This window comes from Malania oleifera, chromosome 4 (assembly GCF_029873635.1).
Source record: "Malania oleifera isolate guangnan ecotype guangnan chromosome 4, ASM2987363v1, whole genome shotgun sequence".
NCBI lineage: Eukaryota > Viridiplantae > Streptophyta > Magnoliopsida > Santalales > Ximeniaceae > Malania > Malania oleifera.
Genome location: NC_080420.1, coordinates 57,495,651 through 57,511,087, shown reverse-complemented (window position 1 = coordinate 57,511,087; position 15,437 = coordinate 57,495,651). Strand labels below are relative to the sequence as shown.

The 15,437-nt window shown below is 35.7% G+C and overlaps 1 protein-coding gene across 1 annotated transcript; it reads left to right on the top strand.

Annotated features, from left to right (window-relative positions):
• The first annotated feature begins 502 nt into the window (after window positions 1-502).
• Window positions 503-7,898, top strand: LOC131152716 (adagio protein 3). Its single transcript, XM_058104536.1, has 2 exons — window positions 503-1,011; window positions 6,023-7,898. Exons 1-2 carry the CDS (start codon window positions 740-742, stop codon window positions 7,626-7,628), a joined length of 1,878 nt encoding a protein of 625 aa, XP_057960519.1. The 5' UTR covers window positions 503-739; the 3' UTR covers window positions 7,629-7,898.
• Window positions 7,899-15,437: the final 7,539 nt, after the last annotated feature.

Here is a 15,437-nt window from a genome sequence, read left to right as displayed (position 1 = left end):
GGGAAAAAAAACAAAGAAGCAGAATTTTTAAATGTTGAGTGTATCTAGAACGGTTTAATGTTGAGAATGTATCTTTTTTTTTTTTAATTCAATTAAATCATTTAATTTTTCGGTGATAAACACATATAAATTAATATGTTATAAATGAAAAAAAGAGAGCACCCTTTGGAACTTAAAAAATATTAAATAAAGGAAAAAAAAACAAAGAAGCAGAATTTTTTTTTGTATTTGACTATTGAAAAAAATTTTAATTTTAATCTGAAGCAACAAGTAAATTTTTAATTTTTAAAATTGTTAATATTTGATTTAAATTTTGTAAATTATATTTAAATAATTTTTTACACAAAAAATACAATAAAAATAATTTTTAATTTTTTTTTTCTATCAAATAAAATCTTTACCTTAAATAGAACCACAATGAAATTAATGGTACTGATTTATCACTCAATATACCGCATCATTCAAATAGGAGATACTTACCCCGCGTATGGCCTACAGTTTAGGCCTAATATCCAATCTCCATCGTTCATTCTTCGCACTCAAACGCATCCCTTGCATCGTAGCCGTCCGTGCGTTGTGCCGCACATGATATGAAGATAAACATGATGGCGTTCTCGTAATTAGAGCCCCGAAAATGGGCATACTCGTCGTTGATCCTTCAGATTTATGTTAAAAGATCTCCGAACAAATATCTCCGTCAGTGAGCCACTTCGCTCGGGCAGAGAGAGAGATAGAGAGGATGGGCATGGATGAAGGAGAGGAAGCAGCACGGAGCACAGGGAAGAGGCTAAAATCCTCCAGGTTACGAGAGGACGAGAAGGTGGAGATGGAGGAGGAAGAGGAGGATCAGGGCGAGCTTCTTTTGAAGCCTGGGAGCTTCTTCTACCCGATGACACCGTCGGCTTTCGTTGTCTCAGACGCTTTAGAGCCTGATTATCCAATTATTTATGTCAACACCGTCTTCGAAATCTTCACGGGCTACCGTGCCGATGAGGTCCTTGGTAGAAACTGGTATAATTCCCTCGCCCATCTTCTTTTTTAATTTTTTTTTTTTAAACTTCGAATTTGCCGCAAATGTTTAAATCGCTGCGATTTGTAGATTTTGATTTACCCTCTGGTCGGAGGCTGATAGAAGTTTGGAAGCGAACAATGGAAAGAAGCGAGTTGTGGTTTGGATCTTGTTATTTTCATTTCAAACAATTTTAAATCGAGAGCTTAACTAGGCTAAAGATGACGTAAATGTTTGAAAAGTAGGACTGTGGAGTTATTCCTGGAGCTGATTTTTAAAATAATCATTCGAAAATTAGGAGGTGGAATTTGCATGGAGATGAAATTGATATATATGTGATATCAGCTAATAGGAGAAGGAAAATAAAATTTTAAACTTGAAACTATGTTATGTGTAGAGGTATTGGCTCAAAGAACAGAAAGCTTTCATGTGAAAATTAGGACAGCTTTGGCCTTCGGGAAAAATCAAATTGCGTGAAAGAGGAGGAAAGAAAGCGGGGAATGAGGCTAATTTAAGGCGTTTAATGACATGTCATGTAAGTTTGGTTCAAGGGATAGAAGACATAAAAGTAAAAATTCTCAAGGATAAAAGAAAGGAAAATTAAGGACTTGAATGGCATTCAGTGCATTAAATGCGACAGACAAAGAGCTGTAGTAGGTCATTGTGAGTTCATGAAACATTGGCATAGTTTTGTAATGAAACCACGTAACAGGCTTAGGTTTGGAAAAAAATAAACATACTTTTGAAAGATTGGTATATTGAAAAGTGAAGAAAATATCTCTTATGTTCCTTGCTCCTTTCTCTAGAAAATGAGAAGATCTTAGTCTTATATTTTGGAAGCCACATTTTGGTGGGAAGACTGTGTTCAAATTTCTCAAGTTGCGGTGGTTTGTTTTTTGACCATCCAGAAAAGGTAAAGTCATGCTTTAATATTGGTTAACTTTGGTCTTTGTTACTTTAGACCTCTGTCTGGTATTTTCATTTATTTTAGGCATATGAAACATCTTTAATTAGGTATTTTGGTTCATTTTAGAAAAAAGGGGATATCCATTAGATATAGTAGTGTAGTCGTGGATATAGCGGAGGAATGGAAAAGTAAGAAAGTGTAAATTAGGCTTCAAATGCCCAAGCAAATCTCTTTGAGCTTAAGCTTAAGTTAAAGCATGTGAATTCAATGTTAACTCAGATTGGCTCCTAGGAGTTGAACTTTTAAACTTAAATTACTTAATATATATATATATATATATATATATATATGCATGTGTATATATATATGATATATGTGTGTGTGTGTGTGTGTGTGTGCGCATGTGTGTGTGTGTAAGAGAGTGACAGTGATGAGGAAGATAAAACCATCATGGCTGATTAGTCAATCAAAGCTCAGTTAGACGAGAAGGTCTTAAAGGTCCTTCGCTCTAATATATGTTCCTTCAGAAGTAATTATTGACAAAACTAAAGGTGGTGAATCCTCAAATGCAGTCCAACCAGCATCCTGCCATCAGAAAGAGACTAGCAAGAGGGATAGTACCAAGAGATCTTGGTTGCATTCAAGAACTGAATGGGAAAAGGTTTTAGCAATCAACTAGTTTGCAGCATTTCTGGAGGCAGAAATTTCGATTGGAAAGCCTTATCTGCAAGAGGAATAGCTGGAGGAGTGTTAGTGATTTGGAAGTTTTGAATGTAATTAACAGCTGTTCATGTTAGTTTTCTGTGAATTTTTTTATTAAAACTTGGAGGATGATTTTATGTGGTTGTTTTCTGGTATTTATGGACTGGGGGAAGGTCCCTAAAGGGCACCTAAGTGGAATGAGCTGCTCAATTTTAGGCAGTGGTAGGATATCCCTTGGTTGATGGGAGTAGACTTTAATATAAGTATGGGTAAGAATGGAATGTCACACTCTGAAAGTACTTGTAAGGAAGAACTGTGAGAATTTTTTAGCCTGAATATTCTTACTGATATCCACTCCTTACCGGGCCAATTTTAGATCACAACCTGCTTCTTTTGGATGTTAGAGTGAGATGGGGCTGTACGCCTCTTCATTTTAAGAGCATGTGGTTAGGAGCATAAGTTTTGATGATTGTGTGAAAAGGTGGTGAAACCAGTTTCAAGCTGAAGGGCATGCTAGTTTTGTGCTAGCAGCTAAATAGGCTCATGCATGAAATCAGAAGGCGGAATATAGAGGTTTTTGGTGATTATAAGAGTGAAGAAAGAGCTCTGATTCTGTAAGATATTTCTATTCTTGATTTGAAGGAAGAAGAGGAGGGCCTTTGTACAGAGGAGGAGAGTAGAAGAATAGGGTTGAAGGGCCTTTCTTTTAATATGGGACTGGAAGAAACCTGTTTGAGACTTAAATCAAGGGTCCTTGCTGAAAGGAGGAATGGAAACACTAAAATTTTTGCAGAACTACAAATGCTTGTGGGAGATATATATATATAGACACACACACATACATATGTGTGTGTGTGTGTGATATATATTACAAAGTTAAAATTGATGGGTAGATTTATGAAGAGAAACAGACATGATGAATGTCGTTTGCAACTTTAATGAAAACCTCTATTCAAATCCAGATGTTAAAAGACCTTTTTTGGGTGGTTTAAATTTTGATCATTGTGGTGAGGGTGATGCCTCTTGGTTGGAAAGGCCTTTTAATGAACACTGGGTTTTGATTTCTGTAAGATATGCATTGGGGATAAAGGCCAAGTTAGGAACTGAGAAGTGGGCAAAAGGGATGTGATCAAGATTTTTAAAGAAATATATGCAGCAAGGGACACTGTTGGCAACCTTAATGGAATATTTGTGGCTTTGATTCCTAAAAAAGTGGGGTCAATAATATCTAGGATTTCGGCCATATTTGGGCGTGTTTACAAGCTCATTGCTAAAGTGCTATTATCCAGACTGAAAAAGGTGATTGGGAAGTGATTGGATGTACCCAAATGCTTTTGTAAAGGGATTATAAATTATGGATGCTGCCTCGATGGCAAATGATGTGGTGGACATGGTTTTAAATTGCGGTAGTGGGTAGCATAACGTAACAGTAACTGATGTAACAGGAAGTGAGAGTAGCAAATGTTACATAACGAGAAATGAATGTAACGGCTGTGAATTTTTTTCAAGCACGCACAACCTTGTGCATATTACTATAGTCGCATGTTTTAAGCATTTAACCCTTCTTAGAAAGAGTTTTAGTGTATTTTGGATCCTTTAGTTTAACTCAGTTATTTGGTAAGGGCAACAAATTTACATTTTTTTTAAACCACCATTAATAGAAAAATTACGTGTGTACGTATTTATACTTCTCATTGTTCTTATTTGTGATGAATTCTTATGTGAGCTAAATTAAGTAATAAAACAAAATACATTACACTCCATTAATCTATTAGACACATAAGACATATGAATAATACAAATATAAAATATCTAGAAAAGAAGAAGGTTGAAGTTGAAAAATATGGAACATAAATATCAAATTGCTAATAATATCAAAATAAAATATTTTCCTAACAAGTTAGTATTTTCAAATTGTTAATTAATGCATCTCTTATGAGTATTTATAGAAATAGTAAATTTTGTATCATTGTCATCCTCATTATAATCTTTTCCCCCTCTCATCACATGGTATATTAAGAATGATGTATGAGAGGGAAAGAAGTGAGAAGAAAAAGTAAAAAATAAACTAATTTTTTTGGCGTAATTGAGGCCTTTACATAACAGTCGCAGACCGTAATGGCTGCTACAGCCGTGATTTTTCTTCCCACTGATTTTGCAGTGTGTAAAGGTATTAGTAACCCAAAAAACCGTTGCGTAATGGTCGCAGCTGTTATTTAAAACCATGGGTGGACACTCATCAAAAAAGGATAAGGCGGAGTTATTTGCAAATTAGACATGGAAAAAGGCTTTTGACCATATTTGTTGGGACTTCCTCCTATATGTAATGGCCTGAATGGGCTTTGTTGAGCAGTGGTGCAAATGGGCTAAGAAGTGTATTTCATTCCCAACCTTCTCAATAATCCTTCACAAAAGAGTCGCAAGATTTTTCAGATCCAAGAGGGGTTTATGCGCTTTCACCTCTCATTTAACTTGGTCATGAAGCTTCTTAGCATGAAGCTGGTCTAAATGCTCATGTTGATCTTATTGCAGGATTTGGCAATGTAAGAAGAGGCAATGAGGTGAATGTTTCCCATTCACTCGTTTCTACTTATACCATGATCTTTTGTGGACCATCTGTTCAGCTAATTCTCAATTTAAGGCATACCTTTTATGCTTTGAAGCAGCAGCCTTTGGCCTTGAAGAAAACTTTAGCAAATGTCAGTTGATTTGTTTGCGAGAAGAAATTGTGGGACGTTGCTTCCAGACATGGTAGGATGCAAACTGTGGCGTATTTGGGCTGGCTTCTTGGGGCAAAGTGCAAAGTAAAATGCATGTGGGATCTGGGAACCCATTGTGAAAATGTTTGAGAAAAAGATTCGCTAGATGGAAGAGGAACCTCTTATGGAAGTGGGGAGTAAGATTGAGGCTTCAAATGGCAGTTTATTTGGATGGTCAAAATTAGGTAGGGTTTGGTAAGTAAATTTGTGTGCAAGCAGAATGCAAACTGGTCATTTACTGTACAAAAAAAAAAAAAAAAAAAAAAAAAGGGTTCCATTTTTGGTTGCTATTTTAAGGTTCATGTCCATTTCATTTCTTGTCACATTGTGCCTGCAGCCTGCTGTTAGGGTGGTTTCGTTATTTGTTGGGGGTGGCATTTCACATTCATTCATTGGAATTAGATTCTGCCAATAATAACTTCCTAACATCTTTGGTTTGAAGCTAGCTTGCTTCTGACCCTGAAAAGGGGAAATATTTTTTTTATTGTATTGTGTGGTGGGAAAGTATTCCAAGCAATTTTTATTGAAGTTTTACCGAATACATTTTTATTCATTCTTCCTTCAAATTTCAGTAACAATTAACTGTGATTAATTTATGTTACAAAGCAATTTTTTTGATTCATTCTGAAAATGTTTTGTTTTCAGTCGGTTCTTACAATATAGGGACCCACATGCTCAAAGACGGCACCCTTTGGTGGATCCTGTTGTTGTTTCTAAGATCAGAATATGTTTAGAAGGAGGCCTTGAGTTCCAAGGTGAACTCCTCAATTTCCGAAAGGATGGCACCCCTTTGGTAAACAGACTGCGTCTTGCACCTATACACAGTGATGATGGAACTATTACACATATAATTGGTATTCAAGTGTTCTCTGAAGCAAAAATCGATTTGAATAGTGTCTCATATCCAGTTTTCAAGGAAACTTGTTTTGAGCAATATGATCAATCGGGTAAATGTTCTCCGATGAGTGGACAATCACTATACAGTCAGCATCAAGAAGTATGTGGAATCCTTCAGCTCTCCGATGAAGTTCTTGCTCACAACATTTTGTCGCGTTTGACCCCAAGGGATGTTGCATCCATTGGTTCTGTCTGCAGAAGAATTCGGCAATTAACGAAGAATGAGCATGTGAGAAAGATGGTCTGTCAAAATGCATGGGGGAGAGAGGTGACGGGCACATTAGAACTCATGACCAAGAAATTAGGGTGGGGTCGGCTGGCTAGGGAACTGACAACTCTTGAGGCTGTTTGTTGGAGGAAGCTAACTGTTGGAGGTTCAGTTGAGCCTTCACGCTGTAATTTCAGTGCATGTGCTGCAGGGAATCGGCTCGTACTGTTTGGAGGGGAAGGAGTTAACATGCAGCCAATGGATGACACTTTTGTTCTCAATCTTGATGCTGCAAATCCAGAGTGGCGACGGGTGAGTGTGAAGTCATCCCCACCAGGGCGCTGGGGCCACACACTTTCATGCCTGAATGGTTCCTGGTTGGTGGTATTTGGAGGTTGTGGGAGGCAGGGGCTGCTCAATGATGTGTTTGTTCTCGATCTGGATGCAAAACAGCCAACATGGAAAGAAGTCTCTGGTGGAACTCCTCCTCTCCCCAGGTCTTGGCATAGCTCTTGCACTGTAGAAGGCTCTAAGTTGGTCGTCTCCGGAGGATGTACAGATGCAGGGGTACTTCTCAGCGACACATACTTGCTGGATCTGACTACAGAAAAGCCTATGTGGAAGGAGATACCTACCTCATGGGCTCCTCCTTCGAGACTGGGTCACTCACTCTCAGTTTATGGAAGAACGAAAATTCTTATGTTTGGCGGACTTGCAAAGAGTGGGCACTTGAGATTGCGATGCGGTGAGGCCTACACCATTGATTTGGAGGATGAAGAGCCACAGTGGAGGCAACTGGAGTGTAGTGGTTTCACTGGATTAGGCTGCCAGAGTGCAGTGGTTCCTCCTCCTAGGCTTGATCATGTCGCGGTAAGCATGCCTTGTGGCAGGATTATTATTTTTGGTGGTTCAATTGCCGGGCTGCACTCTCCCTCCCAGCTCTTCCTTTTGGATCCTTCGGAGGAGAAACCATCATGGAGGACTCTGAATGTTCCGGGGCAGCCGCCTAAATTTGCCTGGGGCCACAGCACCTGTGTGGTCGGGGGAACTAGGGTCCTGGTCTTGGGCGGCCACACTGGGGAGGAATGGATACTGAATGAATTACACGAATTGTGCTTAGCAAGCAGGCAGGACTCCGACCCTTGATGAGATCATGATTTGCATGTGTCATGGTGAGTACATATTTTGTTCGGAAGATCTTGCTTCTGGCCTCGGTCACTTCTTGTAGTTCTACAGTGATGCCGTCTGACCACCTCCCAGATCATAATGTATGTATGTACTTGTTTGGATAGGAGCTGTGCTGCATTGCATTGTTTAAGTCGTCATCTTCTTTTATTTTAACTGATTGAAATACATGGTTTCTGTACAATGTGAACATCATCTGTGAATGTGTATTGAGCTGTCTGTATTCTACGCCGTCTTCCTTTTTGGTAGGTTGCCTATTGATGATGAAGGGTGCATGTCAAGTAGGAAACATCTGAATAATTATTTTGTTCGAGTCTATTTTACTTGCACCGTTCCATGGTTTTCGGCTTTAAAAAAATAAAGGGTACTTATTTTCTTATTATATATATATATATATATATATATATATATATATATTAATTATGAGGATACAAAGAACACTTCTACTTAGATTTGCGGAAGCCAAAGTCCCCCAACTTATGCGTGTAGGGTGGCTAAATAGGTTGGCAACTTGAGTGTGGGTTGGATGATTGATAGGTGATCTTTACAACTATCTAAGGATGGCAGCGATTATCTGTTATTAATAAAGTTTACATAGCTTTTGAAATTTTGCTTTTAATACTTGAATTTGGATTTGTATAGATTTACATAAATTTTATGTTTTGGAGCATGAGATTAAGACTTTGATTTGGATTTCTACAGATTTTTTTAAAAAAGCATATATTATAAAACTGTATTAAATTTCTTAAAATTTACACAATTTTAAATCTAAATTTTGGGATTTATACTCCCCGAGTACTAATACAAAATTTATGTTTAAATGAATGCATATTCAAATTCAATTATTATTTCAAATATTATTTTAATATATATATATATATATATATATATATATATTTGAAAATAATATAATTTTATGAGATATTTTCTTTTTAAAATAGCATGGTTAACCCCTCGCTAGGTTGGATTTGGGTTTTATATACAAATGACCCTTCTTTGCTCTCCTCTTGTTCAACTCGTTCCCTACGGGCTACCACCTCCACACCCCTCCCCCTATGTGCTTACTTTACGGATTTCTATTTTTAATTTTTTTTAAAAAATTATTAAAAATAATAATAAAAATAAATAATTTATGAATATTTTGGGATAGTTATAAATAATTATACGGGTCTTTTGAAATAATTGTGAGTAGTCATAGGGATAAATTTGATATAATTATCAGAGTATTTTGGGATAGTTGTGAGTAGTTAAAGGAGTATTTTGGAATAATTATTGATAGTTGTAGGAATAAATTTGATATTTTTGAAAGATAACACCAAATAGGGAAATCCCTTTTACAGTATATTAATTAATAATTATATATTATATATTAAAATTTTAGAACGGTACTTGAATCTTAAATATTAAAATTATATTACTAATTTTATGAGAAGAAATTCTATATTGTAAAAAAATGACATATTTAATTTGTTAAATTGTCCATATTATAATTAATAATATATGAATACAAATAATTATACTATTTTTAGTATAATTTAATAAATATAAAATACAAAAACATCAAATAAATACAAGTTGCTTTTACTAGGATGAAAATTTATTTTATTGTTAAAAAAATGATTTAACAAATGCAAGAAGTCTTTATTTATATATACTTTCTATTATAATATATATTGTTCAAAAATATTATATTTATTTAAAAAGTTGATTGAAATGTTTAAATTTTACATTTAAAATCCTTATTTGATATTAGTATGTTGCATACTTGTATTTTATTTTATTTTTTTAATTAATTTTACACTTAAATTGTCCTATCTGGAAGTGCTTCTTACTTACTAATTATTAATTATTTAAACTCAAATTTAATTTGAAGATACTTTTCGTTTTGACTGTTGACATAGCAAAGATTCAACAACCAATAAAAAAAATTCCCTTGAGCGGCCTTTCTGGTGGTTTTATTTTTTTGGTTTTTCTCTGTTTGTTTGTTTGTTTTTTTTTTTTTTTAAAAAAATTTTCCGTTTGAATCAAAATATTATACCACCATCTTTTTTCTTCCTACAATCTCATTACAATTATTTTTCCTCAAACAATTACCACCATCTAATTTATTTTTGATGAAGGTAATTAAGAGCAAATTATGTGTGTATTTGTTGTGTGTTTGTGTGTGTGTTTGTATATATATATATATATATATACATTTAAGAGAGAAAATAAACAAAAAAAAAAGAAAGAGGTTAGATTAGCAAAACGCAATGTCGTGAACAAATGGGTTGCTTACATATAATTACAAAACCCACTAAACTGCTTCTAGTTGTAGCTAGGACCTACATTCATTCTTACTATGTAAGATAATGATTTTGTGGCTCCAAATTAAGGTGGCTCGGCTGATAAATTTAAGACTCTCTTAATTAAATGGTTAAAGTTTGAGTCTTTGAAACTTATTAACTTTCCATTTGAAATAATACTTAATTAAATGGAGAAGAGTAGAGGAGTTGACCCATTATCGATTTCAGTAAATTAATCGAATGTTCAAAGCATTTCACCGTCACTACGATAGCGCTGAGCAATGCACAGTCATGCATCATGTTGCTAGGGTTTCGATTTATATTTGAGATTACTCTCTCTCTCTCTCTCTCTCTCTCCTTCTCCCATTTGCAATATTTTATTTTTTATTTTTTTTCCTTGATATGTGGGGACAACCTGGCAAGGGTGGTGAGGCGAGAGTGGTCACTAGATTGAAGTGTTGGGTTTGAATATCCCTCTTATGTGGAGAACCCCATTCAACCCTTTAGCTCATTTTCTTTGGGCTCTTTGTTGGGCTTTTTTTAGAGGCCTTTTACACCTATTTAAGTAGAGGAAATTAGGGTTGCCCGTGCTGATTTAATCAAAAAATTCAGAAAGAGTGTGCGAGCAAAAAGAGGCATACCACATTGAGAAAAACAAATTGGTTTTTGCTACAGTGCACAGTTTTGATCAACTGACGATTACAGGGTCATCTGTGGTAAAATCGAACTGATTTTTTGTCAATAGATAAAGGACTCATAGACGCTGATTTTCAACAACTGAATTGGTCATCCAAGCTCTGTAGGATCTGATATCAGGATCGAATAGTGACAACGTTTTTCGTGAAATTCTCAACTTTCCCTCTTTTTTTTATTTATTTATTATTTTTTTTATTTTTTAAAGATCTCTTGTTGCTAACTAAAAATAGAGTTATGTACTCATTGTGATAGCTGAAAATTGAGATCTTGTACCCACACTTTGATCATAATAAAGTCTTTTGAGTGGACTCTTAAATCCCATGGTTTTTACCCTTTGATTTGAAGGAGTTTTCCACGTAAAATTGTGTGTCTTGTGTGATTGATATTTGTGATTTTTTTTGGAAAAAAATTTTGTACTACTAAAAAAAATATAGTTTTGTGTTATTGTCATATCATAAGAACTAATTTTGTTAATTGGGAGAGAAAGAGCTTTCGGTTGTGCTTCCCCGATTTGTCAATTAGTCTCGTTTCTTCCCATCACATTGGTATTAGAGTAAGGTTCAGTGTTCTTGTGTAAATATGAGTGTTAGTACAAGTAGAATGATTCTTTTGAATGACACAAATGATCAACTGTGGTAGAATAAAATGAAAGACCTTTTATTTGTGAAGGCTTTGCATCTTCCTATTTTTTCTACTCAAAATCCTGAATTTAAGACCGATGAGAAATTAGAGTTTGAGCATCGGCAGGTGTGTGGTTTTATTCGGCCATTTGTTGAGGAAAATTTTTACAGTCACATTGATCAAGAGACACATGTACGTACTCTATGGAACAAACTTGAAACTTATATGCTTCAAAAACTGGCAATAATAAGTTATTCTTGCTTAAAAGGATGATGCAACTCAAATTTAAAGAAGAAACATTTGTGGCTAATCATTTAAATGAATTTCAAGGAGTTATGAATTAGTTACTTGTTATGGCCATTAATTTTGATGATGAAATTATAGGGCTTTGGTTGCTTGCTACCATACTAGATTCTTGGGAAACATTTCGTGTTTCACTTATCAATTATGCTCCCAACAGTGTTGTGATTATGGAATTTAACAAGAATGGTGTGTTGAATGAAGAAGTAAGAAGGATGTCTCAAGGTTCTTCATCACCGTCTGAGAATCTAGTTACTAAAAATAGGGGAGAGGTAAATATAGAAGCGTAATGGGTAGAGATAAAAGTTGAAGTAAGTCGAGATCGAGATATAAAAATCTTGAGTTTCATCATTGTGGCAAGATGGGCCATATCAAAAAATACTATTACAAATGGAGGAGAGAGAAAAAGGGTGGTAGTGTTAAACAAGAGAAGAAAGATCCTGAAAGCACTGATTGTGTTGCTACTACTACCTTTGATGATCTAGTGGTTGTTTGTGATGAGAATATAATCAACCTAGCATGTGATGAGATAAGTTGGGTGATAGATACTGGTGCTTCGCTTCATGTCACTTAATGGAAGGAATTCTTCACATTTTATACGCCTGGTAAATTTGGGGTACTGAAGATGGGTGATGATGACTTGTCACATGTTGTTGGCATAGGAGATGTCAGTTTGGAGACTAACAATGAAGCAAAGCTTAAGTTTGAAAATGTCAAGCATGCACCAGATATTCTTTTGAATTTGATTTCAGCAGGAAAGCTCGATGATAAGGGATTTTGCAACACCTTCAGTGAGGGTCAGTGGAAATTGACTAAAGGCTTTTTGGTTATAGCTTGAGGAAAGAAGTGTTCAAATATGTATTTGTGGCATAAATGACTTAGTCACATGAGTGAACAGGGGCGTAACTCTTTAGTGAGGAAGAATCAACTTTCTGGCTTGAAGAGTGCTACACTGAAGAACTATGCTCATTGCTTGGTTGGAAAACAGAAAATAATCTCATTCAAGAGTTACCCTCCTTCAAGAAAATTAGATTTGCTAGAGTTGGTACATTCAGATGTTTATGGTCCTTTGAAGGTAAGGTTGCATAGTGGTGCACTTTATTTTGTGACTTTTATTGGTGACCATTCAAGAAAACTTTGGGTCTATGCCTTGAAAACAAAATACCAAGTACTTGATGTGTTTAAACAGTTTCAAGCCTCAGTTGAGAGGCAAACAGGGAAGAAATTGAAGTGCATTCATTCTGATATTGGTGATGAATATAGTGAACATTTGATGAGTTTTGTCGACTGTAGAGAATTAGACATAAGAAGACACCTAATAAGACACCACAATTGAATGGTCTGGCGAAAAGAATGAACAAGACATTGATTGAGAGAGTCAGATATTTGCTTTTAGATGCAAAGTTGCCTAGATCATTTTGAGCTAAAGCTTTAAATACAGTGGCACATGTGATTAATCTTTCTCCTAGTGTTCCTTTGCAAACTGATGTTCCAAATAAAGTTTGGTCTGGCAAGGACGTCTCTTATGATCACCTACATGTGTTCGGTTGCAAGGCATTTGTAAATGTTTAAAAGGATGAGTGGTCAAAGTTAGATGCCAAGACTCGTTAGTGCGTCTTTCTTGGTTATGGTCAAGACGAATTTGGGTACAAATTATATGATCCAATTGAAAAGAAGCTTGTCAGAAGCAGAGATGTAGTTTTCATTGAGGATCAGACCATTAAAGACATTGATAAGGTAGAAAAGATAGTTCCACGAAGCAGTGATAACTTGATCGATATGGATCCAATTCCTTTAACCCCTTTGCCTAATCCAATTGAGAATGACATGCAATAAGATTTTGATGATGACCAATAGGCTATAGATGAACTTAATGCTCCCATGGATGATGTTGGGGATGAGCAACCCCAAGCACCTATGAATGCACCAGTAGTTCCACTTCAGAGGTCTACTAGAGACTGGCAACCTTCTACGACATATTATTCTAACCACTATGTTTTGTTAACTGATGGAGGAGAACTTGAGTGTTATGAAGAGGCTATGGAAAGTGACTACAAAAATCAGTGGGTTGATGCTATGAAAGATGAACTTATATCTTTGCATGACAACCATACATTTGAGCTAGTGAAACTGCCTAAGGGTAAGAAAGCTTTATAAAATCAGTGGGTTTATAGGTTGAAGCAAGATATATAAGAATTCTTCAAGTCGACGATACAAAGCCAAATTGGTCGTTAAGGTTTTTAGCCAAAAAAAAGGGGATTGATTTTGAGGAAATATTCTCCCCTGTTGTAAAAATGTCCTCTATTATAACTATATTGAGTTTGGCAGCCTACTATGATTTAGAGATTGAATAAATGGATGTGAAAACTGCTTCTATTCATGGTGACTTGGAAGAAGAGCTTTACATGGAGCAGCTGGAGGGTTTTAGTGCACAAAGAAAAGAGGACTATGTGTGCAAATTGAAGAAAAGCTTGTATGGCTTAAAGCAGGCTCCGAGAAAATGGTATAAGGAGTTTGAGTCTATTATGGGGGAGCATAGCTATAAGAAGACTACCTCTGATCATTGTATTTTTGTTTAGAAATTCTCTGATGGTAAATTTATTATTTTATTGCTCTATGGTGATGATATGCTTATTGTTTGTTATAATGCTTCTAGAGTTGACATATTGAAGCAAGAAATGAGTAAGTCTTTTGTGATGAAAGACTTGAGATCAACAAAGCAAATCCTTGGTATAAGGATAATATGTGATAATAAGGCTAAGAAGTTATGGTTATCACATAAGAAGTACATGGAAAAAGTACTTCAAAGGATTAATATGGAAAAAGCTAAAATGGTGAGCAACTCCTCTTGCTACACACTTTAGACTGAGTATCAAGAAAAGTGCTTCCACGTAAAAAGAGAAGAAAGACATGCAGAAAGTTCTTTATGCTTCAGTCATAGGTAGTTTGATGTATGCAATGGTATGCACAAGACCTGACTTAGCCCATTCTGTTGGTACAATCAGTCGGCTTCTTTCTAACCCAAGTAAAGAGCATTAGAATGCAGCGAATAGGATTATGAGATATCTTCAGGGTACCTCCAACTTGAAACTTTGTTTTGGTAATGAGAAACCTGTTCTAGTTGGATATATAGATTATGATATAGCTAGAGATATTGACTCCATAAAATCTACTTCAGGTTACTTGATCACTTCTACAAGGGGAGATATGGCCTAGCAATCCAGGTTGCAAAAATGTGTTGCATTGTCTACTACTAAATCAGAGTTTATTGCAGTGACCGAAGCGTGCAAGGAGTTGATTTGAATGAAGAGATTTATGCAAGAACTTGGCTTTACACATGAGAGGTACGTGTTATTTTTTGATAGCGAAAGTGCTTTATCTTGGTAAGAATTCGACCTTTCATGCTAGGTATAAACTTAATGATGTAAGGTATCATTGGATACGAGATGTTCTAGATGCTAAATTGGTACAACACGAGAAAATTCATACTGATGATAATGGTGCTGATATTTTGAGTAAAGTCTAACCAAGAGGAAAGTTTGAAACTTGTTGCTTGATCACTGGGATGGCAAGCACTTGCACATAGTTGGGAGGGGGAGATTTGTTGGGTTTGGGTATCCCTCCTATGTGGAGAAACCCATTCGACCCTTTAACCCATTTTCTTTGGGCTCTTTATTAGGTTTTTTAGAGGTCATTTACACCTCTTAAGTAGAGGAAATTAGGGTTGGCTGTGCTGATTTAATAAAAAATTTCAAAAGGAGTGTGTGGGCAAAAAGAGGTATAACACGTTGAGAAAAAAAATTTGGTTTTTGCTACAGTGTGCATTTTTGATTAACTGACGATTGGAGGCTCTTCCGTGGTCCAATCG

Bases quoted from the DNA above. Each gene is read 5' to 3' on its own strand.
- LOC131152716 (XM_058104536.1), top strand. From the start codon at position 740: ATGGGCATGGATGAAGGAGAGGAAGCAGCACGGAGCACAGGGAAGAGG. The intron at 1,012-6,022 runs GTATAATTCCCT...TTTTGTTTTCAG, and splicing joins GAGGTCCTTGGTAGAAACTG to TCGGTTCTTACAATATAGGG.